At 43.2% G+C, this 20962-nt stretch overlaps 1 protein-coding gene across 7 annotated transcripts; it reads right to left on the bottom strand.

Annotated features, from left to right (window-relative positions):
* Positions 1-318: 318 nt before the first annotated feature.
* DEPDC1 (DEP domain containing 1) lies at positions 319-19078 on the bottom strand. 7 transcript variants are annotated; one of them, XM_027873984.1, is made up of 12 exons: positions 18989-19078; positions 17630-17895; positions 14608-14755; positions 12684-12802; positions 12098-12228; positions 10426-10473; positions 8108-8248; positions 6804-7670; positions 5927-6099; positions 3142-3318; positions 2729-2914; positions 319-1826 (listed from the first exon to the last, which is right to left on the bottom strand). In XM_027873984.1, exons 1-12 carry the CDS (start codon positions 19034-19036, stop codon positions 1686-1688), a joined length of 2445 nt encoding a protein of 814 aa, XP_027729785.1. In that variant the 5' UTR covers positions 19037-19078; the 3' UTR covers positions 319-1685. The 7 variants fall into 7 exon arrangements, with proteins under 7 accessions (XP_027729785.1, XP_027729786.1, XP_027729791.1 ...); XM_027873985.1 differs by having other exon boundaries at positions 6849-7670; XM_027873990.1 differs by lacking the exon at positions 6804-7670.
* Between the last annotated feature and the right edge of the window lie 1884 nt (positions 19079-20962).

Genomic DNA, 20962 nt, shown 5'->3' with positions numbered 1-20962 from the left:
ATTAATTTTAAAGTAACTAACAGGATACAACATGCTGGGCTTCTAAATGCTACAGGGCTTTGATGACATTATATGCCATTTTCCTTAAGAGGCAGTGAAGCTACAGTCTAGCTTTCAAACTTTTTCATCCATCTCTAATACACACAATCAGGTACACACCTTGATGGTGTTTTTAAATTGACAAAAATACTTGGGAGGTGTTACTAGTTGTAAACAACGTTGGTCTTAAAAGTTTTATTTTACCAGGCATTTTAAAACTTTTAATTTCATGATTATAAGTCTTTTACTGTGTCTACTTATATCTTTATTAAGGTAGTTAAATATACAAATAAACAAAATTAAGCCATTACAAAAAATCCACATAATGATTTTCACCTCAACTTCCAGCACAATCACATTATCACATATTTTTAAACAGCAAAAATGCTTGTATACAAAGTACTTGGACATACTTAAGATGTAATTGGGTTCAGTATGTTCAGCAATTTTAGAGACAAGCTCTCTGGATGAAATGTATACTTATCTGAACCATCTCTCTTTAAACTATCCAACCTTTTAATAAAAAGTGGTAACACGTTAAATAGAATGCTATCATTTAGCAATTAAGGCATCATGAAATTCCACTGAGAAGCTGAATGTACCCTATTTCTCAATTCAGCCTCTTTTTTGACTGAAAGGGTTAAATTATTAGGGTGGAGAACAAATTTGTAAACTGGAGGAGGAAGTCCACGTCGTGAGGGTGCTCAGTATAAGCAGCTCCCTACCCCCATTTCCATGTTATTCGTGACATCTTCCTGGGTGAACAAGGCATCATCCTTCTTGAGCAGGTGACCTTTCTAAAGAACACTCTTCACCACAATTCTGTGCAGGAGGTAGGGCAAGGACTACTGGGATTTTACAAAGACATCTGTCGGAACTAACCCTGGCCCTGGGTTTGTGCCTATGAAAGGTGTTCCCCTCAAACTGGGCCCCAAATGGGTCCAAGTGGAGAAGGTAAGACTAGGTGGAGTCAGGGCCTCGCACTCCTGGGTTGGGAGACACAGGCCAAGGCTAACATTTCTTTCGTATCCTTAACACAGCACGCATCTCATCTGGTTGAACCACCAGACAGAAATATAGTAAATGTGTCAGAAAACAAGTGAAATGTTATATTGTTTTCAGCTTTTGAACAAATACACACAAATATATAAAAAATATGGAAAAACATATGAGTGCAAAACGTAGCAGAACATATAAGTTACTGAGTTTATAAAAATTCCTCACTAAGCTATCCTTGGACTAAACAGTTAACTAGCAACCCTAATCACCTAGAACTTCATGTCCCAGCATGTCCACATAGCACACGTGAGTAAATCTTTTCAAAGAATTCTGAGTTCGTCTTGCTGCTCAGGCATCCTTTGGCCAACAGTCATGTGCATCAAGTTATAGCCCACATGGTCATGGCTTTTCCAGTCGTTTGCATGAGATGCTCAGAAAACTTCTGGTTACTTATCGTGCCTTCACTCTTCATTTGTTCTCCATCGAGACCTACTGCGTTCTATGTGATCTTCCAGAGGAAGCACTAACTGCTTTGGCACCTTTCTATGTCTGTAACACGCTCATTTTGGGAAAGGACAGGAAAGGCAGATTGCCTTAACGTAACGTCCTTCAGTATATGGCTTCTTTTAATAGCGTCTGATAATCGGTCAGTACCTAAGGCTACGGAACTTTGGCTTTCTTAGAATTAGCATTGGTTGCCTGATTGTCGGCTTGTCCCCAAACACGGTGGCTTCACTTTCTGTTGTCGGAAATCTCTTCTGGTAGATGGCGGGATATTCCTTCTGAAACTTAAAAAGAAGATTTGGAAGGACGACTGAGTAAGGTTTGGAGCGGCCACCCAATGGGAGGGTGAGAGTTCTGGGGCCCTGTCTATGATGACATGGTGTTTAAACTCCAGGGCTATTTAAACTCTGTAAAATGAGGCTGAACTAGATGATTTCTAGGGGCATAACTAAATTTGGAAATATCATGTTTCTAAATATTGCAAATCACCATCATTCTCTATGCTCTCCTTTTGCCTCAGCATTTCAACCAGGCAATGCTCGCGCCACAAAGGGTGGGGCATCCCAGAGGTACTTTGTCAAGCATTTCCTGTAAGCATCTGAGCTTCCACCTAGCAAGTTCAGTTTATCACCAGACTACAAATTTAACCACTTGACACATTTGTGCAGCAACAGCTTCATGGACTGCAAGATCATCATGCAGATTTATATAGTTTGTTAATAAGAAAACTTCAAAAAAACAGAATCAAGACTTTGATTCCCTAAAGGCAAATGACAAACAAGCACACTCTGATGTCAGGAACTTATTTTTAAAATGTTTCCGGGGGGTCAGAATATGCTCCCTTAATTTCCCTTACCTTCTATGTCTACAGCATAGTGTAATGATAACTGACGTTCCAAAAATCTTGAAAGGTTTTCAATCAAAGGGAGACTTAATTATACTCACTACACGACATTTACACAACAGCAAAGGTTGGAACGAGAGTTTTCTGATAGATTCCACAAGTAGCCGCCTCCTTGGGGCTGAGCCTAGGGCTGGACTTGTGGAGGTCAAAGCGCCCATGTCTGTCACCTGCCTTCGGTCTGATTGTTTTATTAGGGCTGTCCTCTATGTAAACTATGGTTCTCTAACAACGTACTCAACTTAGAAAATGGTCACGTAACTATCAAAAGATTTCTTCTCTTACCTGCTTCAATTTTTTCTTTTTTTCTTTTAGAGATAAGCTTTTGTCTTTGATGATATTCTCCAAAAGTTCTGCAATTGCAACCTGAGAGGTAGAAATTTTCTGTTCATCAAACTCCTGGGTGCTTATCTGCTTACAATAGGAGTAAGTTGGTAAAGCAGCAATCAGCTCATCCCCAGGATACGTAATCTGAGAATAAAGGGATATAAGAAAATTCTGTTATTTCTGTTCTCATATGAAAAAGGGTCATTGCACTGAAATTTGGTAACTACTAGTCTGCACGTGAGGCACACCTAGAACTCTTTGGAAAGGCTCATCTCAACTTTGAAATGAGCTACAAAGTTTACTTAATGTTTTTATTTCATTTTAAGACAGAAGGGCTGATAGTCTACTATTAGGAGTTTCCCAGTACCTACATGGCCCTTTCTCAGGCAGTCCAGGTGCTTCTCCACGGCAGCCTGTAAGTGGGATGGCACTTGAAGAATTTCTTGATGATGATCCATCAGAAAGGAAACTAACCGTGCAGCAAGCAGCTCGTCGAGATCGACTTCCTCAGCACAGCGCAGCACGCATCGGGAAAACGTCTGTATCATCTGGAAGCATTTCAGAAATTGGGAATAAAAACCCAGACTTTCACAGGAATCAGAAGATCGGTCATTTCCTGGCAGTACCAAGCTGAAGCATTCAGATGAAGCCATAAGCTGATTTCAATGTTCAAATGAAGACAATTTACTCCTGTTAGAAAGATTAAGAATGCTGGCTTTGCTTAATTCTCTACTAATGATCTTGCATTAGCTGAGTATTTTTCAACCAAACAATTCCACAGGATTAAACAGGTTTAGGATTTTCTTTTCATAAATGTTCCTTATTTCATCAGGAAACCGGACAGCACTCATTAATACCAGATTGATGTAAGCTGCTTAAATTTAAAACTGGTTAGAAAACAATGACTCTTCACATAAAATCAATCCAACAAAAATATAAATCAGGAGAATATATAACACACCAAAACCCAGTATTCATCAGGAGTTGCAAAATTGGAACTGGTTTACCTTTTAAAACTTTGGAAAAAAGTAATTTCATATCACATTCAGTTTAATTTAATCAAGATTTATTAAGTATCTAATATAAACAATAACTGCTCTAGGCCCATGAGTGATTCAAACATCTATGCATGGACAAGTAACCTTAAAAGTTAGAAGGAACAAATGCACAGGAGAAGTCAGAGACAGGCACAAGCAAACAGGAAGAAGGAGGTGGGGGTGGGGAATCACTTATCTCTGGGAGGCCCAGAAAGCCTCTGTGGAAGAGAAGGCACCTGCCTTGAGCTTTAAGGAAATGTTGAAAAAGTAAGTCTACGCCAAAGATAGCGGTGGGATGCACAGAGATGTGGCAGGGTTAGGAAAGCACTGGGGAAGATCAGGAACTGGCTAGGAGTCCAGTTTAGAAATTTAAGGTATATTTAAAATTTGAGTTACCACAATGAGATAAAAACTACCCAAACTTGGAATGAAAGGCTAAAGACTTGGCCTCTGTCTTGGCACAACTGCCTTGGAGAACAGGGCAAGAGTTTGCTTTTCACTCCATAGATTAGGGGCCCTGAAGGTTCTGAGTAGAGGACAGACATAAGCCAGCTCGCATACCAGTAATGTACCGTTAGCTAGATGAAGGATGGACTGGCCAGGGGCACACTAGGTAGGAAGCTTATTCAGTCTACGTGGGAGGTCATCAGGGCCTAAACTAAGGTGGTGCAAGAGAAGAAAAAGGCAGAGAGGAGAGACATATGGGGGAATAATTAATTGTATTTTAGCAAGTGATTAACTATGAGGGTTAAAAGAGAGAGAAAGTCCAAGAGGGCAGAGGGCTCGAAGGTTTTGAGCCTACATGAATGGGAGAAGAACAGTGTCATACAAAATGAAAGAACAACAAAACAAGTTAGGACATGAAGATTGGGGGAAAAATTAACTTTGGATGAGTTTCAGGTATTTGGGGGCCATCAGGATGGAAATATCCAACAGGATGGGGGACCTGCAAGGATGGGCCTTAGAAGAGGCAAGAATCCACATTTATCACTAAGCCCATTTTAAAAAATATAACCATATACAAGTACAATCATCAGATTCTTAAAATCTTGGCTCTCCTGTTAATTGTCAATAATTGTCACATACATACTACAGAGGCCAAGTCTTTAGCCTTTCATTCCAAGTTTGGGTAGTTTTTATCTCATTGTGGTAACTCAAATTTTAAAACTTTCACAAATCTGGACTGTTACAGAGATGTGATTGCTTCGTGGACTGCCAGGTTTGCTCCTGATCTTTTTGGTGGCACATATGTGCACTACGACGGAGTGTTCAAGCTGATGCCACCAAGGGAACAGTCTTCTTACTGAGAAAGTACCTTAAAGAACAATTGCTCATTTCCAAAGTGTCATTTTTGAAGGCAAATGGTTTTTCCAGCCTCTATGCCTTCATTAGAAAGGCGGGATTTGCAAATGGCAGAACAGATGGTAGGGGCCTTTGTGGATTTTTCACAATCTTCCAATTTTTTGAAATACTCCTCTCCATAGCCCTTCTATGTTGGGTAGATCATAGGGAGCAGGTGGTAAGAGGGCATCATTAGTTTGTCCACTCCACCTCATTAAATATGACTGGAGAGGTTGGGGGGGGGGGGCGGGGAACGGGACATAGGAGACCTTCCAGATTCCCCATTTAAGGACAAGGCCCAGGGCAGTAATCAATTCCAAACTGGGTTGGGATTTCATCTTTGTTTCCAGAAATTCATCTTCCTGCAGGATGAAATCAACTCCAAACCTCCTCAGTACCCTCTGCCCCTGGTGGTCAACAGTGTCAAAGACTGCAGAGAGGCCAAGGAGAATGAGGACTGGGAAAAGGCCATTGGATTTGGCAACCTGGAGATCATTGGTAACTTTGGGGACAGCGATTTCAGGGATCTGTAAGAAATTAAGAAGAGTGAAAGGAAAGAAAGTAAAGGCATTGATTGTAGATACCTTGTAGGCAGTAGGGAAGGAGCCAGTAGATAGGGTGAGACTGAGAATAAGTGAGAGTGGGGTCACAGGGGGCAATCTTCTGATATCTTCTCTTACAGTCATCTACAAGTTGACACACTTATGTGTCAGTATTAAATGTCCTTTTTCTCTCCTCTTCCCACCAGAATCTATCATTTCTTAAAGAGAAAACTTACGAGTGATCTTGTCCCCATCAAATCATGAAGTTTTGGCATATCAACGTTCTGACTCATCCGAGAAGTCATCCTCATTAGAAGCTGGAGCTTTCTCCGGTTTGGCGGAGGAAGCAACAAGCAGCATACTTGCAGGGCATCAATGGCAACTCTCTCTAAGTGAGGCTGCAGTAAACCTACAAGGAAAAGTTACTACCATAAAAAAAGAGTCAGGGATACGATGACCTGTCATTAGCAGGCAGTAAAAGCCAGCGGGTTTCATGGAGCCTTATTTCATCTACTCAATATCGCTGTAATCTTGTTATGGATGTTCAAATAAAGTAGACTCTTGTTCACACCAGGTAGAAACAATGTGGTGAAGCAGAGCCAAGACTCGACCTGCAGGTGGGAGACCAGCATCTCTACCACATGTGTGATCCTAGGCAAGTCATTACCCTCTCACAGTCTGAACTTCCTCATCTGTAAAACGGAGATAAGAACACTTATACCACTACCTATCTTACTGGGTTATGAAGTATTCTGTAAACCGTAAAGCTCTATCGAAATGTCGGCTATTATGATACGTCCATCTGGATGTTAAGAATCATTCACTTGAACAACAACAAAAAAAGGTTATTTGTAACCCAAATCACTGAATATGGGGAAGAAGAATGATGGGAAGAGACATAATGCTATTACATAAAATATGCTAAGGATCAAAAAGCTAAATAACTCAAGTAAAACTTACAAAAATACAAAATACCTATAAAAAGCATGGTCAACCAAACATTTGTTTTGCAAAAAGCAAAGCAAATTCTAAAGTGCAAGAGGAAAGCAAAAAACAAAGGGTTAGTCATCAGTGAAAGTTACTATTTCATGCAGTGGGAAGCATCAACCTTACTCTGCGTGCCAGTCAGCATAGAAGAATCTGAAGGAAAAGACTTTCCTGAAAGCTCTAAGGTACTTTGGCAGAGTCTTTTCCTGACTGTGGTCCTGGAATCCCAAGGCTCACTCTCCATGGCTACAGACACATCTGTGATGCTTTGTCCAAGGTGACCCACACAATTGGGCCTCATGGTAATTTCAGCGACAGGCATATTGATGCGGCAACTTCTTCTTCTAGGATTACTGAAAAGCAAACTCTGAGACCTACAAAGCTGTTTCGACTTGACTTTCCCATTGCATGATTCCTCCTGGTCTTCAACAGTTACTGTAGAAGTTCTTTTAAAACCAACACAGGACGACTTTGGACTCTCTCCGTCTGAACACGTAGCCAGTTTGGAGTTCTCTTCAGATTCAGAATCCAAGAATGGTTTTTCTTTATTTTGTCCTGCTACGTTAAGATCAGACTGACTGAAGCTCGGGCCGTCTGTACTACCAAACCCTGAAGTATCTACAATTCTTTCCAAGGAATAGCACCTTGGCTTAAGCTTAGATAGAGGCAACACAGGTTCATTTTTCAAACCTGTTAGGTTCTGACAACTTCCTCCAATTAACACATTAGCCCTGGATCTTCTGCTGCTTGGATCGCAAAGGGGCAGCTTCTCAGTGCATTGGTTTTTCAATTCTTTCTCATTTACATGAAGAGTATCAGGGGTTTCTGATTCTTCCTTATGCTTCTCTTTATGAAGTAGACTAAGAAGAAGACACTCAGTTGATTTGAAAGAGTTCATACTATTTACACGGAGGCCTTTTGAAGACTGTGGATCATCTTGGATTTTATGTTTTCCACTGGTTCTATTTGGAACCGTGATGTAGCCACAGACAACTAACAGAAAATGAAACAAAAATTAAGATGCAACTGGTTTGACAGTAGACAAAAACAGAAAAGTTAAAAAAAAGCATCATATATTGTTAGTGATATATAAAGAGCAGGTATTTAATTCAGAGGCCACTTAAAAAACAAACATGCAAGATTAAAATGCAAACATGCAAGACAGAGTTTTTCCCATCAAAATATGACTGTTTTACTTCAAAAAAAAAAAAAAAAATTTGCACAGCTGATTAAAATTTCTACTTCAAATATTTCCAATCAGAAAATAATTAGGACTTCTACTATCTATATTCATGTATTAATTACCCTAAGAATTCAATCATTTTAATAATGAAATTAAAAAGTTCTCTACAGTAAAGGTTTCCTTTGCATTTTTTATACAAGGGAAGTCCAAAAACGAAAATCCATAGGAACCAAGACGTCATACATACCCAATATATTAACAAATAACTCATAATATTTGAAAGTAAGTAGCGGCTCTGGGAGATCTAGAAAATAGTCAGCAATGGTTCGGAATACATCTCGTTCAAATCCAACGTAAGTTGGTTGGCTCAGGTCATTACTTCTTGGCCCTAAAAGATTGAGAAAAGGGTATATATGGTTGTACCACAAATCTTCTTTTAAAAAAGTTTCTTTTAAGAGCTGTACACTTCAACAATAAACCTCTCTATAACTGATCTTTAATGTTTTATGTATATGTAGGAAAAAGAATAGCAAGTCCAACAGAAAGTAAAGGAAAGCCCACGAGGTACATGGGTAGAAAAACGGGTAGATGGGTGCTAGATGTCACTGCAGGGACAGGCAGCAGCCAAAGGCAGGGCAGGTTATGTGCTGGGGTAGGAAGCTCATCATAGGGATTAGCTGACATCGGCAAAATGAAGCTGTAAAGAGACCAAGGCAAGGGCAAGGAAAAGGGGTGACTCTCAAAAGAGGCAGGGCATGAGCCTGTCAGAACAGGGCTGGAAATACAAAAGCTCAGTGAGCTGAAGCCCACAGACAATTCTAAAGCTAACAAAAGAGGAAGATTAAAGAGAAAAGGACTGCTCTTTTAGGTGGATGGAGTGAGAGATGGCCCAGAAAAATGCTCAACTTATTTCATCTGTTTTCTCTCCTAAGGAGAATGATTTTTGGACCGGCAAGGTTGGAATAAGGATGATTAAGAATAAGAATGAATAAGAATAATAACAGAATAAGTGAATGGAAGGTAAGAAGGGGCAATCTGAGCTGCTAAACCACTGCCTGGATGTTCCTGCCAAGGTCACCACCATCCTTCTCCATTCCTCCCTCATCCCACGCATCTAGCTTGTCATTCAATGCCGTTTCTCCCCACCCTCCCCGGCTCTCTTTCAGCTCCTTCTCCCCATTCCCATAACCAGAGCCTTCTCTCTGCTTCCTATTCTTCATCTCTCTTCATTCTCCAAGTCACACTGTGCCCGGCAGCTCCAAGGTGGTTTTCCTAAATTCCAGGTCTTAGTGTCTCCTTTTCTCCACACACTTGAGTAAGCTCCCTGTGGCCTTTACGTTTAAAAATAAACTGTCTGGAATTCACGGCTCTTCACGTGGTGGGTATGTAGCCATCACGCCCTCCTCAACTCTACTCTCTGGTGAACCTGACCTTGTCTCTCCCTGTTCCTCACACTTCTCCCCAGTGCCTGATGTTCACCTCCCCCTGCAGCATCTCTTACTTCCTTATGACTCAGCACAAGCACCGCCTCCTGCATGATCTCCCAGAGGCTAGTGGGGTCCCTTCCAAACTACCTTGAACTTAATTTGCATATACTTCTGGAGGCACCTAGTGTTTTCCTGGATAGAACATAAGCAATTGGAGAGCAGCCATGGTTTCATTTTTGGCGGCTCTAGGCCTCCACACCTGGCCCAGAGCAGCTAATAAACACTTATTAATTGATCTCTGAAAAATCAGGGAGAATGGGAATGACAACATGGATTTAGGGCATGGCAATGCTGTTCTAGTTTTCAAAAAAGGGAAGAGAACAGGCTAAACAATACAGGGCAGAAACCTTGGCTTTAATGTTTGGTAAAATTCTAGAAAATCTGATTAAAATGACTGGTTAGAAAAGGCTACAACGTGGCTTTACCAGGATACTCACTCCCTTCGTTCATCATGTCACCGGACCTGTAGGTTAATGTTTCTGTGGCTATTGCCGTAGCCATTGTGTGTAGCGTGCCCGGTGCTGGTGACTTCAGTCTGCATCAGCACAGGGACTAAGAGCCTACTATGCGCCTGCAGGCACTGGGGATGCAAGGACAAAGAACGAACCCGGTGCTGCTTGTAAGAAACTTACATTCTCATGGGGGAGACGGGAAGATACAACACTATTTACAGCACAAATAAAAAGTGAAGAAATCCAAACATACACAAAGGAGTTAAACAGCCGTGTTGCACAGGAAGGCAAGGAGTCAGGAGGGCGGCGGTAAGGGGAGAGGGCATTCCAGGCCTGGAGGATGATCAGGTCTAGGCTCAAAAGGCTAAAGAATACACTTTATCATTCTGCCCAGCTAAACAAATTTTATGTTAATCCTATCAGAGGACAATAAGCCAGTTAAAAAACAAAAAAGCCACCAAAAGTCCAAAAATGCAACACAAAATACACAATTTAAAAAGATATCTATGGAATTTTGATTCTCTGGGTCTCACTTTAATTTTATTCAGACCTTTTTAAAATAAACTTTTAAACATCTCATTTCTTCCATTAAAGATAATAAAACGAAACTTTCTTGCATAACTTACAATTTGCTAGACACTTCATAGCAGATAGTACCCAGTGAGGAAGGTCGTCTACACAGCAAAACAAAACACAGTCAATAATTCACCTACTTAGAATGATAATAAAAGCAATGCCATAAATAACTCTATGCAGCATCTGGATTTGCATAATTTTAGAAGCTCACGGCATATCAATTCTCCTCTAATTCCTTAAGTAGCATGCAGGTGAACTTAGGAACAGCGATTCCATTTGTGTGCCGAGCTGCCCTGGTCAGGAAGGTGTGGTTCCCCCCCCCCCCCAAAAAAAAACCCACAGAGGAAACTGAATCGTGACTTCCTGGGAGTTTGCTTTCCTCTACAATGTTGGAAGAATGACGAATAACCTTTTATGGGTTGTGCTGGTCCATATCAACTCGTCATGTCTTCTCCATTTAGGAGCGTGAACTCTTTGAGAATAGACAGGGCTTGGCTTAGTGAAGGTTTTGTCATTCATTCAAGAATCAAGTTCCTATTACTACTGTTTTATCTCTTCCTAGGTAGTCTTATCGAGCATATGCTTCCTCAATCTAGGATCACACGCGGTAAGAACACAGACCCTCTAGGACACTGGTAGTGGTCATGAGCTGCTGTGGCCAGCTTTAGTCGCCTGGCATCTCCTCAATCACTGAGCGGTCCATCCCGAAGCCCTTTTAGCTTGGTCAGGCCTGCCAGATTGTATTCTAAGGAAATAGCTTTGGCTAACTTAAGGATACCTTCATGCCACCCTTTGTGAAGCTTTAGTGAATGATTAAAATCACCCACACATTTCTGATTTTAGTATATGATTTGTCTGGGATTGGGCAATAGTTTAACTGGTTCTGTTATATATTAACATGGTTATAATTACAAAACATCTACTTAATGGAATATTTCACATTATTTTGGCTGAAAAGACAAGAACGTTTAATTCTTAGATTCTCATTTATTAGAAGAGTTGACATGCTCTGCATGGGATAAAGAGGATTCTGCTTTCTTCAATAGTTCAAAGCATTGTCCTTTTGTGCCTTAAACAAGATAAAGCCATGACTATTTCTTGGGAATTGGGGCCTTAGTTTAAATTCACTCAAACAGTTAAATAAAATTATTTGTACAAAAGTTGCTGTTGTTCATATATCTAATATTTAGATAAATCTACATAATAGACAAAAGTAAAGCCCACATCTAGAACACTTATGAAAAGGACGTGACTATAGAGTAGTAAAACCGGAAAAAAGTTTTAATATAAAAATACAATCAAATAAATAGTTTTATACATGTAGTCAAAGCAAAACACTGGCCCTAAGGAGTCTGGACTAGCGTCTGTGAATGGCCTGCTCTGTTGGACTGATTTATTTTGATCCCGTTCCCTCCACTGCCAATCTGTGTGATAACCAATCACATCCTAATGAGGGTCTTCCAGTCACCTGCTTGCACGTCTTCAGTGCTAAACCCTGGCAGCAGGGGAGTTTTGCCTGATGCAGGACAGGGGATAAACACAAAAATCGTCCCAGTGCACTAACTCCAGTCCCCTAAAACAACATTAGTAGCATCACTCAACATCATCCCTACATAACTGTCTGTGCTATCACTCCGACGTCTGGTTCTACCCTTACTCTAGCCACAATCCCAACAAACAAGCTCCTTTCTCTAAGTACTGAACGCACTTTGACATACTGACCTGCTTTGTTTTGCAATACAACTACTCCGTGTTTACTCGTATTGGCCATGTTATATATTATATACTGAGGTATTACTTGTGCTGGATCCAAGACTTCTTCTAAAGACAGTGTACCTAAGATGGTATGTAAGCTGAATGGAAACAACAAAGAGAATTTTGCTTCAGAGAACAAGGAAAAGAAAATATAAAAATAAGCTGCACTCAGATTCTTTCAAAGATCAAATCTGATCTGCAAAGAGGTTATTTTTAAAAGAACATAAGTGGAAATAATCTCCCCATTCTCCCTTTAACAAAATTTCACAGATGTGTGTGTGTGTGTGTGTGTATGTGTGTGTGTAGAGATAGACAGAAAGAGAGAGAGAAAGAAAGAATTACTTTGTTCCCCCCAATAACTTTTTAGGATTCTATAATAGTCATTTCAGGAAAGTATATAAAATTTGGGTTTAAAGGGCAAAAAACAGAGAATTTAACTGAAAACCCTAAATTCTTTGAGACTATACATTACAGTTTTCACTTGTATATTTGAATAAAAAAGACCAAAGTCTGGATAACTCAAGAACTTGGTCATAACTAAATACAGACTTACTGCATCAAAATAATATGTCTCCAAATTTCTTCAATATCTTCTTGGCTTATCTCCCTTTCTTCTACTGGGTTTTCTTTATTTTCACCTCCAATTTCACTTTTAACATTTTCTGTAGTTTCCTAAAAAATGAATAGCATAAGTTTAGCTTGGTAAAATGTATTAAAATAATTTACCAAATAGGAAATAATTAATGCTTTCCTTAAAATGCTTAGTAATCTAGTCATTTCTTTAAAGTGGTGCTGCAGACAAGGGCTGCCTGCCTCAGTTATGAAAGGTCATCCCCACAAGCAGCTTCCTTCATTAGATCTATGGCTAACAAGGACAGAATTTAGGCTTCTATGACATAACTCAGGGGTCTTTGTTGCCCCTTTAATTTCTCTGGGTATTAAGGTCAGTTTCTTGAGACTCATGAAGTTATGGAAGAGCATGCATAACTGAAGAAACATTTCATTTTTAAACAGAAACTCAATCTTCCAAATAAATTACTAAAATACAAAGAAACTTTTAAAAAGCAGCCCATCATATAACAAGAGATCGCTTCTCTTTGACCATAAGGTCCTTGTAACAAGGCATCACTTTACTCTTTGTCAGTACCTCGAAGAGTCTGGCACATAGTAGGTGCTTAACAACTACCATTACATTGTCGGCAAGAATAAGTTAAAACCAAATTCCTTATTAACACGGAAACATAAAGTACGATGCAAGCCTTACAAGCTGGACTTCCCCAGGCTAGTGATAAGCTGATCACTGAGGTCACAGAGCTATGGTTAGAAAAGTATTCTGCAAAGCTTAAAAAACTATAAATGTAAGCTGTTACTACTCTTTCCAGGAAAGATATTATGTGTTCCCAGTGGGTTACACATATCAGCCAGGGAAAAACCAGACCCTTGAAATGAATGTGTGCTCAAAACATTCTTCTTCTGTTAAAGTAAAAAGGTTATAGAAGAGCAGACCTAAGGCTGTCCCCGACTTTGGGCCACTAAGTCAAATAGTGCGTATGTACCAACAAGCAGCAAATGATTCTAAGCTCCTACCTTCCTCATTCCTCAGAAAAAACGACATTTTGTTCAACTGGAACACCTGGGGTTTGCTAGATTTAAAACAAACCCTGGAAGGCACTTTCTTAGGCATGGAGAGGAGCTCCCAGAGAGTGCAGCCTTCTGCCTTTCCCTTCCTTCATGAACCTCTGATGACTTGGTGAAAACTACGTGCTCCCATCATTACCCAGGGATCGAGAGCGATGCATTTTCCATAAAAGTAACTTCATAAATGTTGATTAGACAGTTGAAACCATATTAAGAATACCATTTAAAACACTTTCTAAGACAAAAGGAGTGATTACTCTCCACCTGGCTTCCTGGACGGTCTACAGGAAGCAGAGGTGTAACTCCCTTAGCCAAAGAAATCTAAGTCCTCTATCCTCTGTCCTGTTCTTTCTCTGAATCCTGCAGGACCCACATTATTTTAACCTTCACTTGCATTTAAACATCACGTCTGGTCCGCTTGCTCCTTCCCGGGTCATTCCTCTTTCTTTGCTAACCCGCTGTGCTCTTCCACTGGAGCCGCGTGGCTCATCCCCAGCGCAGCGTACCTCGCTTCTGTCTTTCTGGGCTCTGCTGCTTTACTTTCCTTGGGCCTTAAACAGATCACCCCTTGGCCCAAATGCCTTCTCTCTGCAGGCAGGAGGAACATGTGGCTTAGCCGTTCTGTGCCTGTCTGGGAATCTCTTTGGATCTCTGCTGACTGTCGAGAGTCATGTTACGCACATCAGGCTGCTCTGAATGCCAAAAAACTGACTTAAAATGAACTTTTGAAACCCAACTACTTTTAAGTTTGGGATTAACTGAATGAGCTTTAAATAGGGGAGGGCTACTTCACTTTTTATTGATTATTGGAAATCATGTCGATTGGAAACATGTATTACCTGATAGACATGCTTTTTAGGAGTTCTCCGAGATAAATGCCGTAACTTAAAGATACTTTCTTTCTCTTTAGAAATATTCTCTAAGCTGCTTTTTCTCAATTCTGGATGATGGCGTGGTATACTTTTTAGTGGAGAAGTTGTAGGAAACCTGTTTCAAAAATAGATTTGAATTGATATAAATTGTGAGACTGGGAATCATGTTCTGTAGCTGTTATGTATGATAATCATACTGATTAATAAGTTACAGTAATATCAGATTATCTGGCCCTGCTAGGGAATGAAATATTTTACTTAAGTGATTTTTCCAGAGGTAAACCATTCTAATCATATTTACCGAGCTCTTTAAATAAAACATACCCAAAGTACTAGAACCTCTCCTGACGACTCAAGGTCAACAGCATGAACATCGGTCACCATACTACGTTGTAATACAACGACACCAACTTGGCATGAGGCTCTTTGCTCCCATAATAAACGCCTCTAGAATACTAAGCTTTTTTAGCCCTCTTAATAATTTAAGTCTCTTCTCTTGCAGTGAAAAGTAATCGCTTACCATTTTATTTTCCACATATTTTTTTGTCTGCCTTTGTGGCCCCTACGTCTTAAACTTGCTGCTGTGGTCTGGGAAAACACGTACAAAACTTTGAAAAGAGGGGACTTCCCCTCCCAACCTCAACCTGCCAATCGGTGGGAAGACAGGCCAGAATCATTTGTTACCACTTAGGGGAGCCATGGTCTTATCCCTTCTTCCAACAACCCTCATTTCCTACTGCTGGAAGGATTCCATGGCCCCATAGCACTGTAACCTTTGAACCCACTATCCTCTTGGTAGGAGACCATATGCCCTATTACTCCTTAAAGAGCTTGGTTTTTCCATCATCTTGGTACTACCTGTCCCTTCCATCTCTTGGCATCCTCAGTGCTTAATAAATTCTTTCCCCTTTCCTGGGCTCCAGACCCAGCTCTATCACTCACTAACTATGTATGTGACTTTAGGAAAATCATTTCACCTTTCTGAGCCTCATTTTCTTCATTTATAAAAATGGGGGGTGCTCGGTGATTGTGAGATCTTGTACAGAACTAAAATGTTCTGAGTTCACATTAGAATTCTAAGCAGTTGATATCATCTCTACTAAGAAAAAAAACCAGTCCATCTAGGGTGAACTCCTTCACATCCTCTATACCCCCAGTTCATTAAATTGAATATTATTTTACACGTCAAAATCCTAAATTTTACACTAGCATTACTATTCCAAAAGGAATTTTTAAATTCTTCAATTGATAAATGGTCAAAAGATATGAACAAGTAGTTGTTAAAGAAAGAGATTAAACTGTCAACAGCCATATGAAAAATGGCTCCAAATTACCAATAATTAGTGAAATGTAAATTGAAGCAGCTCTAAGGTTCCACCTCATGACCACTGAATTGGTAAAGATGATGAAAAAGGAAAATGACAAATGCTGGAGGGTCTGTGGGAAAATAGGCACATTTATACACCATTTTTGGAGAATAGTCCAGTCATTATGGGAAGGAATTTGGAGCCATGCCCCCAAACACTCAAGTATGAAGATATTCTTTCACTCAGTGATAATAGTACTAGGTCCATTCTCCAAAGAAAACAAGGAAAGAAGAAAAAGACCCAAAGGCACGAAATATTTCCAGCAGTGCTTTCTATAGTGGCAAAGAACTGAAAACTAAGGGGGTTCCAATCAATTGGGGAATGGCCGGACAAATTATGGTATATAAATGCAATAGAATATTATTATGCTGTAAAAAATGAAGAAAGGGATGAATGCAGAGTAAAGTAAGTAGAACTAAAAGAACACTTTATGCAGAAATCACATTGTAAAGCCACAAACAAGACTTAAGAACTCTAATCAACAGTGACAACCATGACTCCAGAAGACTGATGATGAAGAATGCTACCTACACTGCCTGACAGAAGAGGTCATGAACTCAAGGTGCACAGTAAAACACACATTGTTGGACATGGCCAACGAGAAAATTTGTTTTGCTTGATTTTGCATATGTCCAGGGTCACACAACTAGCAGGTATACAAAACAGCTTTCAGTAAATATGTGGTTGGCTATTATCATATTGGAGGGAGCCAGGTGGCTCTGGGCCTGGAGTCAGGAAGACCTGAGTTCAAAAGTCACCCTGTTTGCCTTGGCTTCTTCATGGGAAAAATAAGCTAGAAAAGGAAACAGCAAACTACCCTTAGCTATCTTTGCAAAGAAAACCCCAAATGGGGTCATGAAGAGTGGGACATAATCATATAAATATGATCTATGCTACAATATAATCGGAAATCTAAATTAATTTTTTTTACACTGCTAACACTCACTTAGGCTGACCTTAAAATGCCTCCCATCATTTCATAAATATTCAAAGTTGATTATATCTCAGTTTGTTTTCATTGATATCCGTTGCCTTTAAATTTCACAGAAGAAGCTGGAAGGTACCCCTGAAGCCATCCTTCAACCTCTCCACAAGCAGAATCCCTCCTGCAACATACCTGACAAAGGAAAGGGAAGGGTCAGCCTCCATTCTAGTGGGGGCCAGCTCTCCTGGTTACAAAGTTTGTCTTGCCATCGAGCCTAAATTGTAATCTTTATCTTATCACTCACTGCTCCAGGTTCTGTCCTCTGGAGCCAGACAGAGTAAGTTTAATTCCCCTCTATAAGACAGTCCTTCAAATAAGTGAAAACAGGGACACTTCGTGTCTTCTCTGGTCTTGTCTAACTTAGTTCCAATTTCTTCAATAAAATGTTGTTTTGCATTTCAAAATCCCCAGTTTTAAGCCAATTCACTTTAAGAGTACGATTCCAAAGGGGCTCAGATAAAATTGAGACCTACACTGACCTACATGGAGAGTGGTGAGGGGAGGAGGAGGGAAGGAAAAGCTATATTCCCTACAGAAAGTCTTTGTTCTGGCAAAATAACTTGAAATAAATAATTCATCAAGAAACCAACTTCTTGTTAAGCAGTTTGATTCTACAGTTACCACATCTGGACAGCACCTGAAGAGCTGACTGTTGTCATCAAGATTTTCTGATCCCCATCTTCCTTTAACATCTTCAATTACATGATTCTTGAGGAATTTTCTTAGCAACTGAACAGTCTGTTGTCTTGTAACTTCAGGACCAAAATTGCTATTACTTCTTAATAGTTCATACAGCCAATCTACTGCTTCACAGGCAGTAAAACAGTTGCCATGTTTTTTAAAGTTCTGCCTGTGTTTTCTCAGAGGCATCCCTGCTCGAAAACAGGTAGTAACTTCATTCCACTGCAAAAAGGAGAATATTGAAAACATTTCATTTTTAATGTATTTGGTAGACAGAGTTACCTCGAATAAAGTCAGCATGCCTATCACATTGTAAAATGATTGAAGACAAAACGTCCCTATATCGGACAGGCACAAAAATGACCGTGGTCTAAATGATTTTCGTTAATTCCGGTCCCGAATATCATTTTTACACAGCAATTTTCATCCCAAAGTACTCCACGGGACCGCCAGCCCACATAGAAAACCTGTGAAAAGTTTCAACCGCTTTGCTTTGTGACCCTGCACTGGGAAGGGGGTTTACCAGCACTAATCAAAACCCACAGACTTCAGTGAAACAGTAAGTTGAGGAATTGTTTGAAGTGTCCCAGCTGTTTATTTCACAGTCTCCTTCCACGCTGCAGAGTGAGTGCTCTGGAGACGCTGTGATCCAAATCCGCAGCAGAAGTTACAAATACCGACACTTAACTCACGGTCACACTTAACTAACAGTGGGCTGGATTTGATCGGAGGATGCGAGTTCGGATCCCCACGGACCCGTGACCTCGGCGGGCCTCAGCCTCCCCACTTACATAACGAGGCTCCTCCAGACTCTGCATCGTTCCTTTAGGGGACGGCTGAGAGCAGTGTGGACGGCGCTGACGTCAGCGTTCTAACAAGCGTCTACACTGGAGCCCCCATCAAATGACCACCGGCCCGGCCTGGACTCCTCTCGGGTCTCACCCGCAAGGACGTTACCCCTCCCTCCTTCTCCCCCCAGTCCAGGCCCGACCTCGACGGGGGGTGGGGGGCTTGAGACCTCTTTAATAAAAATAGCTCACCCACGTGACCCAGAGGGGTAGGCCCACGCCTCCGGGGTGTTTACAGGGGCAGCCGCCCTCCCCCACCCCAAAGTCCGGCCGCTGACCGCCCCTCCCCCCAGGTCGCGCTTCAGACATCCGGCCACGCAGCGGAGCGAGCCCGAGATCTGGGGCCGGAGCACCTGGGGCCTCGACCCTCCCCGCGCCCGGGGCCAGTCTGTGGAGGGCCCCGGAGGGATCGCCGCGGGGGCCCTCAGGGACACCTGGGGAAACTGAGGCCCGGCGGGCCCCCTTACCAGCTTGGTGGCCCGGTAGGGCCCCGTGGTCACCCCCCGGCTCTCCATGCTCCCCGCCGGCCTCTGCTAGCGCCACGGGCCTCCCGCCATGGCGGCGCCCGGAACCCGAGCAGCGAAGCCTCCCGGGCCTCCGCCGCCCCCTCCAGCCGCGGCAGCAACCGTCGGCCGTGTGTCCCGAGAGCGTTTGAATAGCCCGGGCGGCGCCGCCGATTGGCTGGAGGCGGCACCACGTGACGCGATCGGGCGGGGCAGGAGGGAGCAGGGGCGGGGCTTGCGGAGCGGGGGCGGACAGGAGGGAGCCGGGTGGGGGCGGGGCAGGCGGGGGCCGGGCAGCAGGGAGCCGGGGCGGGGCTTGTGGAGCGGGGGCGGGGCAGGCGGGGCCGGGGCGGGGCCGGGCAGCAGGGAGCCGGGGCGGGGCTTGTGGAGCGGGGGCGGGGCTTGTGGGGCAGGGGCGGACAGGAGGGAGCCGGGTGGGGGCCGGGCAGGCGGGGGCCGGGCAGCAGGGAGCCGGGGCGGGGCTTGTGGAGCGGGGGCGGGGCAGGCGGGGCCGGGGCGGGGCCGGGCAGCAGGGAGCCGGGGCGGGGCTTGTGTAGCAGGGGCGGGGCTTGCCTGGCCAGGTCCAGCTGTCCAGCTGTCAGGTCCCTCGTGGAGGGATGCGGGCGCTGCTCTAGGCAGGACCGTGCGCGGTGAGCAGGCGGCGCAGGAGGCCGCTGGAGGCGCCCCTCTCCCTCCCGCAGAGGAAGGCTCTGTTCCTGGAGGGAGGCCAGACCAGGGGCATTGACACGTCCCCAAGGCAGCTGGGGAGGCGAGCCGGGGAGGCTGGCTCCGCAGCCGCAGGGGCTAGACCGCGAGGAGCCTGCAGCCCCTCCCACTGAGACGGGCGATCGCAGCCTCGAAACTGGGAGGAGAGCTCAGCCTTGGGAGAAGGTGAGGAAGGGGTGGGCGGGCGCACCGAGAGGTCGCCCGAAGCATCGCGTTCTGCACACCGCCGAGGGTCTCCAGGGGCACGCGATCAGTGCCACAAAGGGATTCCTCTCCTCTGGAAGACACAGAAGGGCATTACAACGTGGCCCCCCGAATCAGAATGCAGAATTCAGTTCAATAAGCACAGGGAGTGGTCTGAGTTCAAATCCTGCCTCTGGCACGCATTGGCCGGGTGACCCTGGGCAAGCCACTTACCCTCTGTTTACCTCGGTTTCCTCCACACCCCGGGGGACCCCTGATTGTCCTTTCGCCTCTTCAGACCCCTCTGGTCACCCGGCGGAATTCTGTGTAAGGAGAGGGAAGAGGCAGAAACTCCTCCCGATTGATCCCTTCTCAGGAGCCGGGTGCTGTTCCTCCACGACTGAACTGGCCGGCCCCTGGACCACTTCAAACGAATTTGCTGTTTTATGTGTGGGCGCTGAGGCCCAGTCATCCTCAAGGTCCAGTGATCATAGCTCTCTAGTCCTCTCCGAAAGATCAAGGGCTTTTCACCGCAGTGAATACAATTCTGATGGATGGATTCGGGTGTATTGTCTGGGCCTTACCTGAAGTAGGGAGAAAACTGCGCCCTTGCGTAGTCATGGCTGTGACAACGTGGAAACGATCTTATGGGTTTTGCAGATGTGATTCCTTGTTCAGAAATGTCAGAAATTTGAGGAGCTTTCACATCACTGTTCCTAGAATCAGAACAATCGGACCTAGAAGGGACCTTAGATTCCGTCTCGTCCGAACCCCTCATTTTATGGAAGGGGAAACCGAGGCCCCGAAGAGTGGAGAGTTTTGCCCAAGGTCACACGGGTCTTCAGCACTGGAGCTAGGATTTGAACCCATGTTTTCTGACTGCAGATCCAGCATTCTTTTGAATCAACTACACCCTATCCTGGGATTTAGAACTGGAAAGGACGTAGAGATAGTGAAGCTACTGAGACCCAGAAAGGTTTAACAACTCCCCCACATCACAGGTAGTAAGTACCGAAGGTGGAATTAGAA

The sequence above is a fragment of the Vombatus ursinus genome, unplaced genomic scaffold (assembly GCF_900497805.2).
Source record: "Vombatus ursinus unplaced genomic scaffold, bare-nosed wombat genome assembly UNPS02014804.1, whole genome shotgun sequence".
Lineage (NCBI taxonomy): Eukaryota > Metazoa > Chordata > Mammalia > Diprotodontia > Vombatidae > Vombatus > Vombatus ursinus.
Note: the sequence above shows the minus strand (reverse complement) of the source record. Positions and strands in the feature narration are given on the sequence as shown.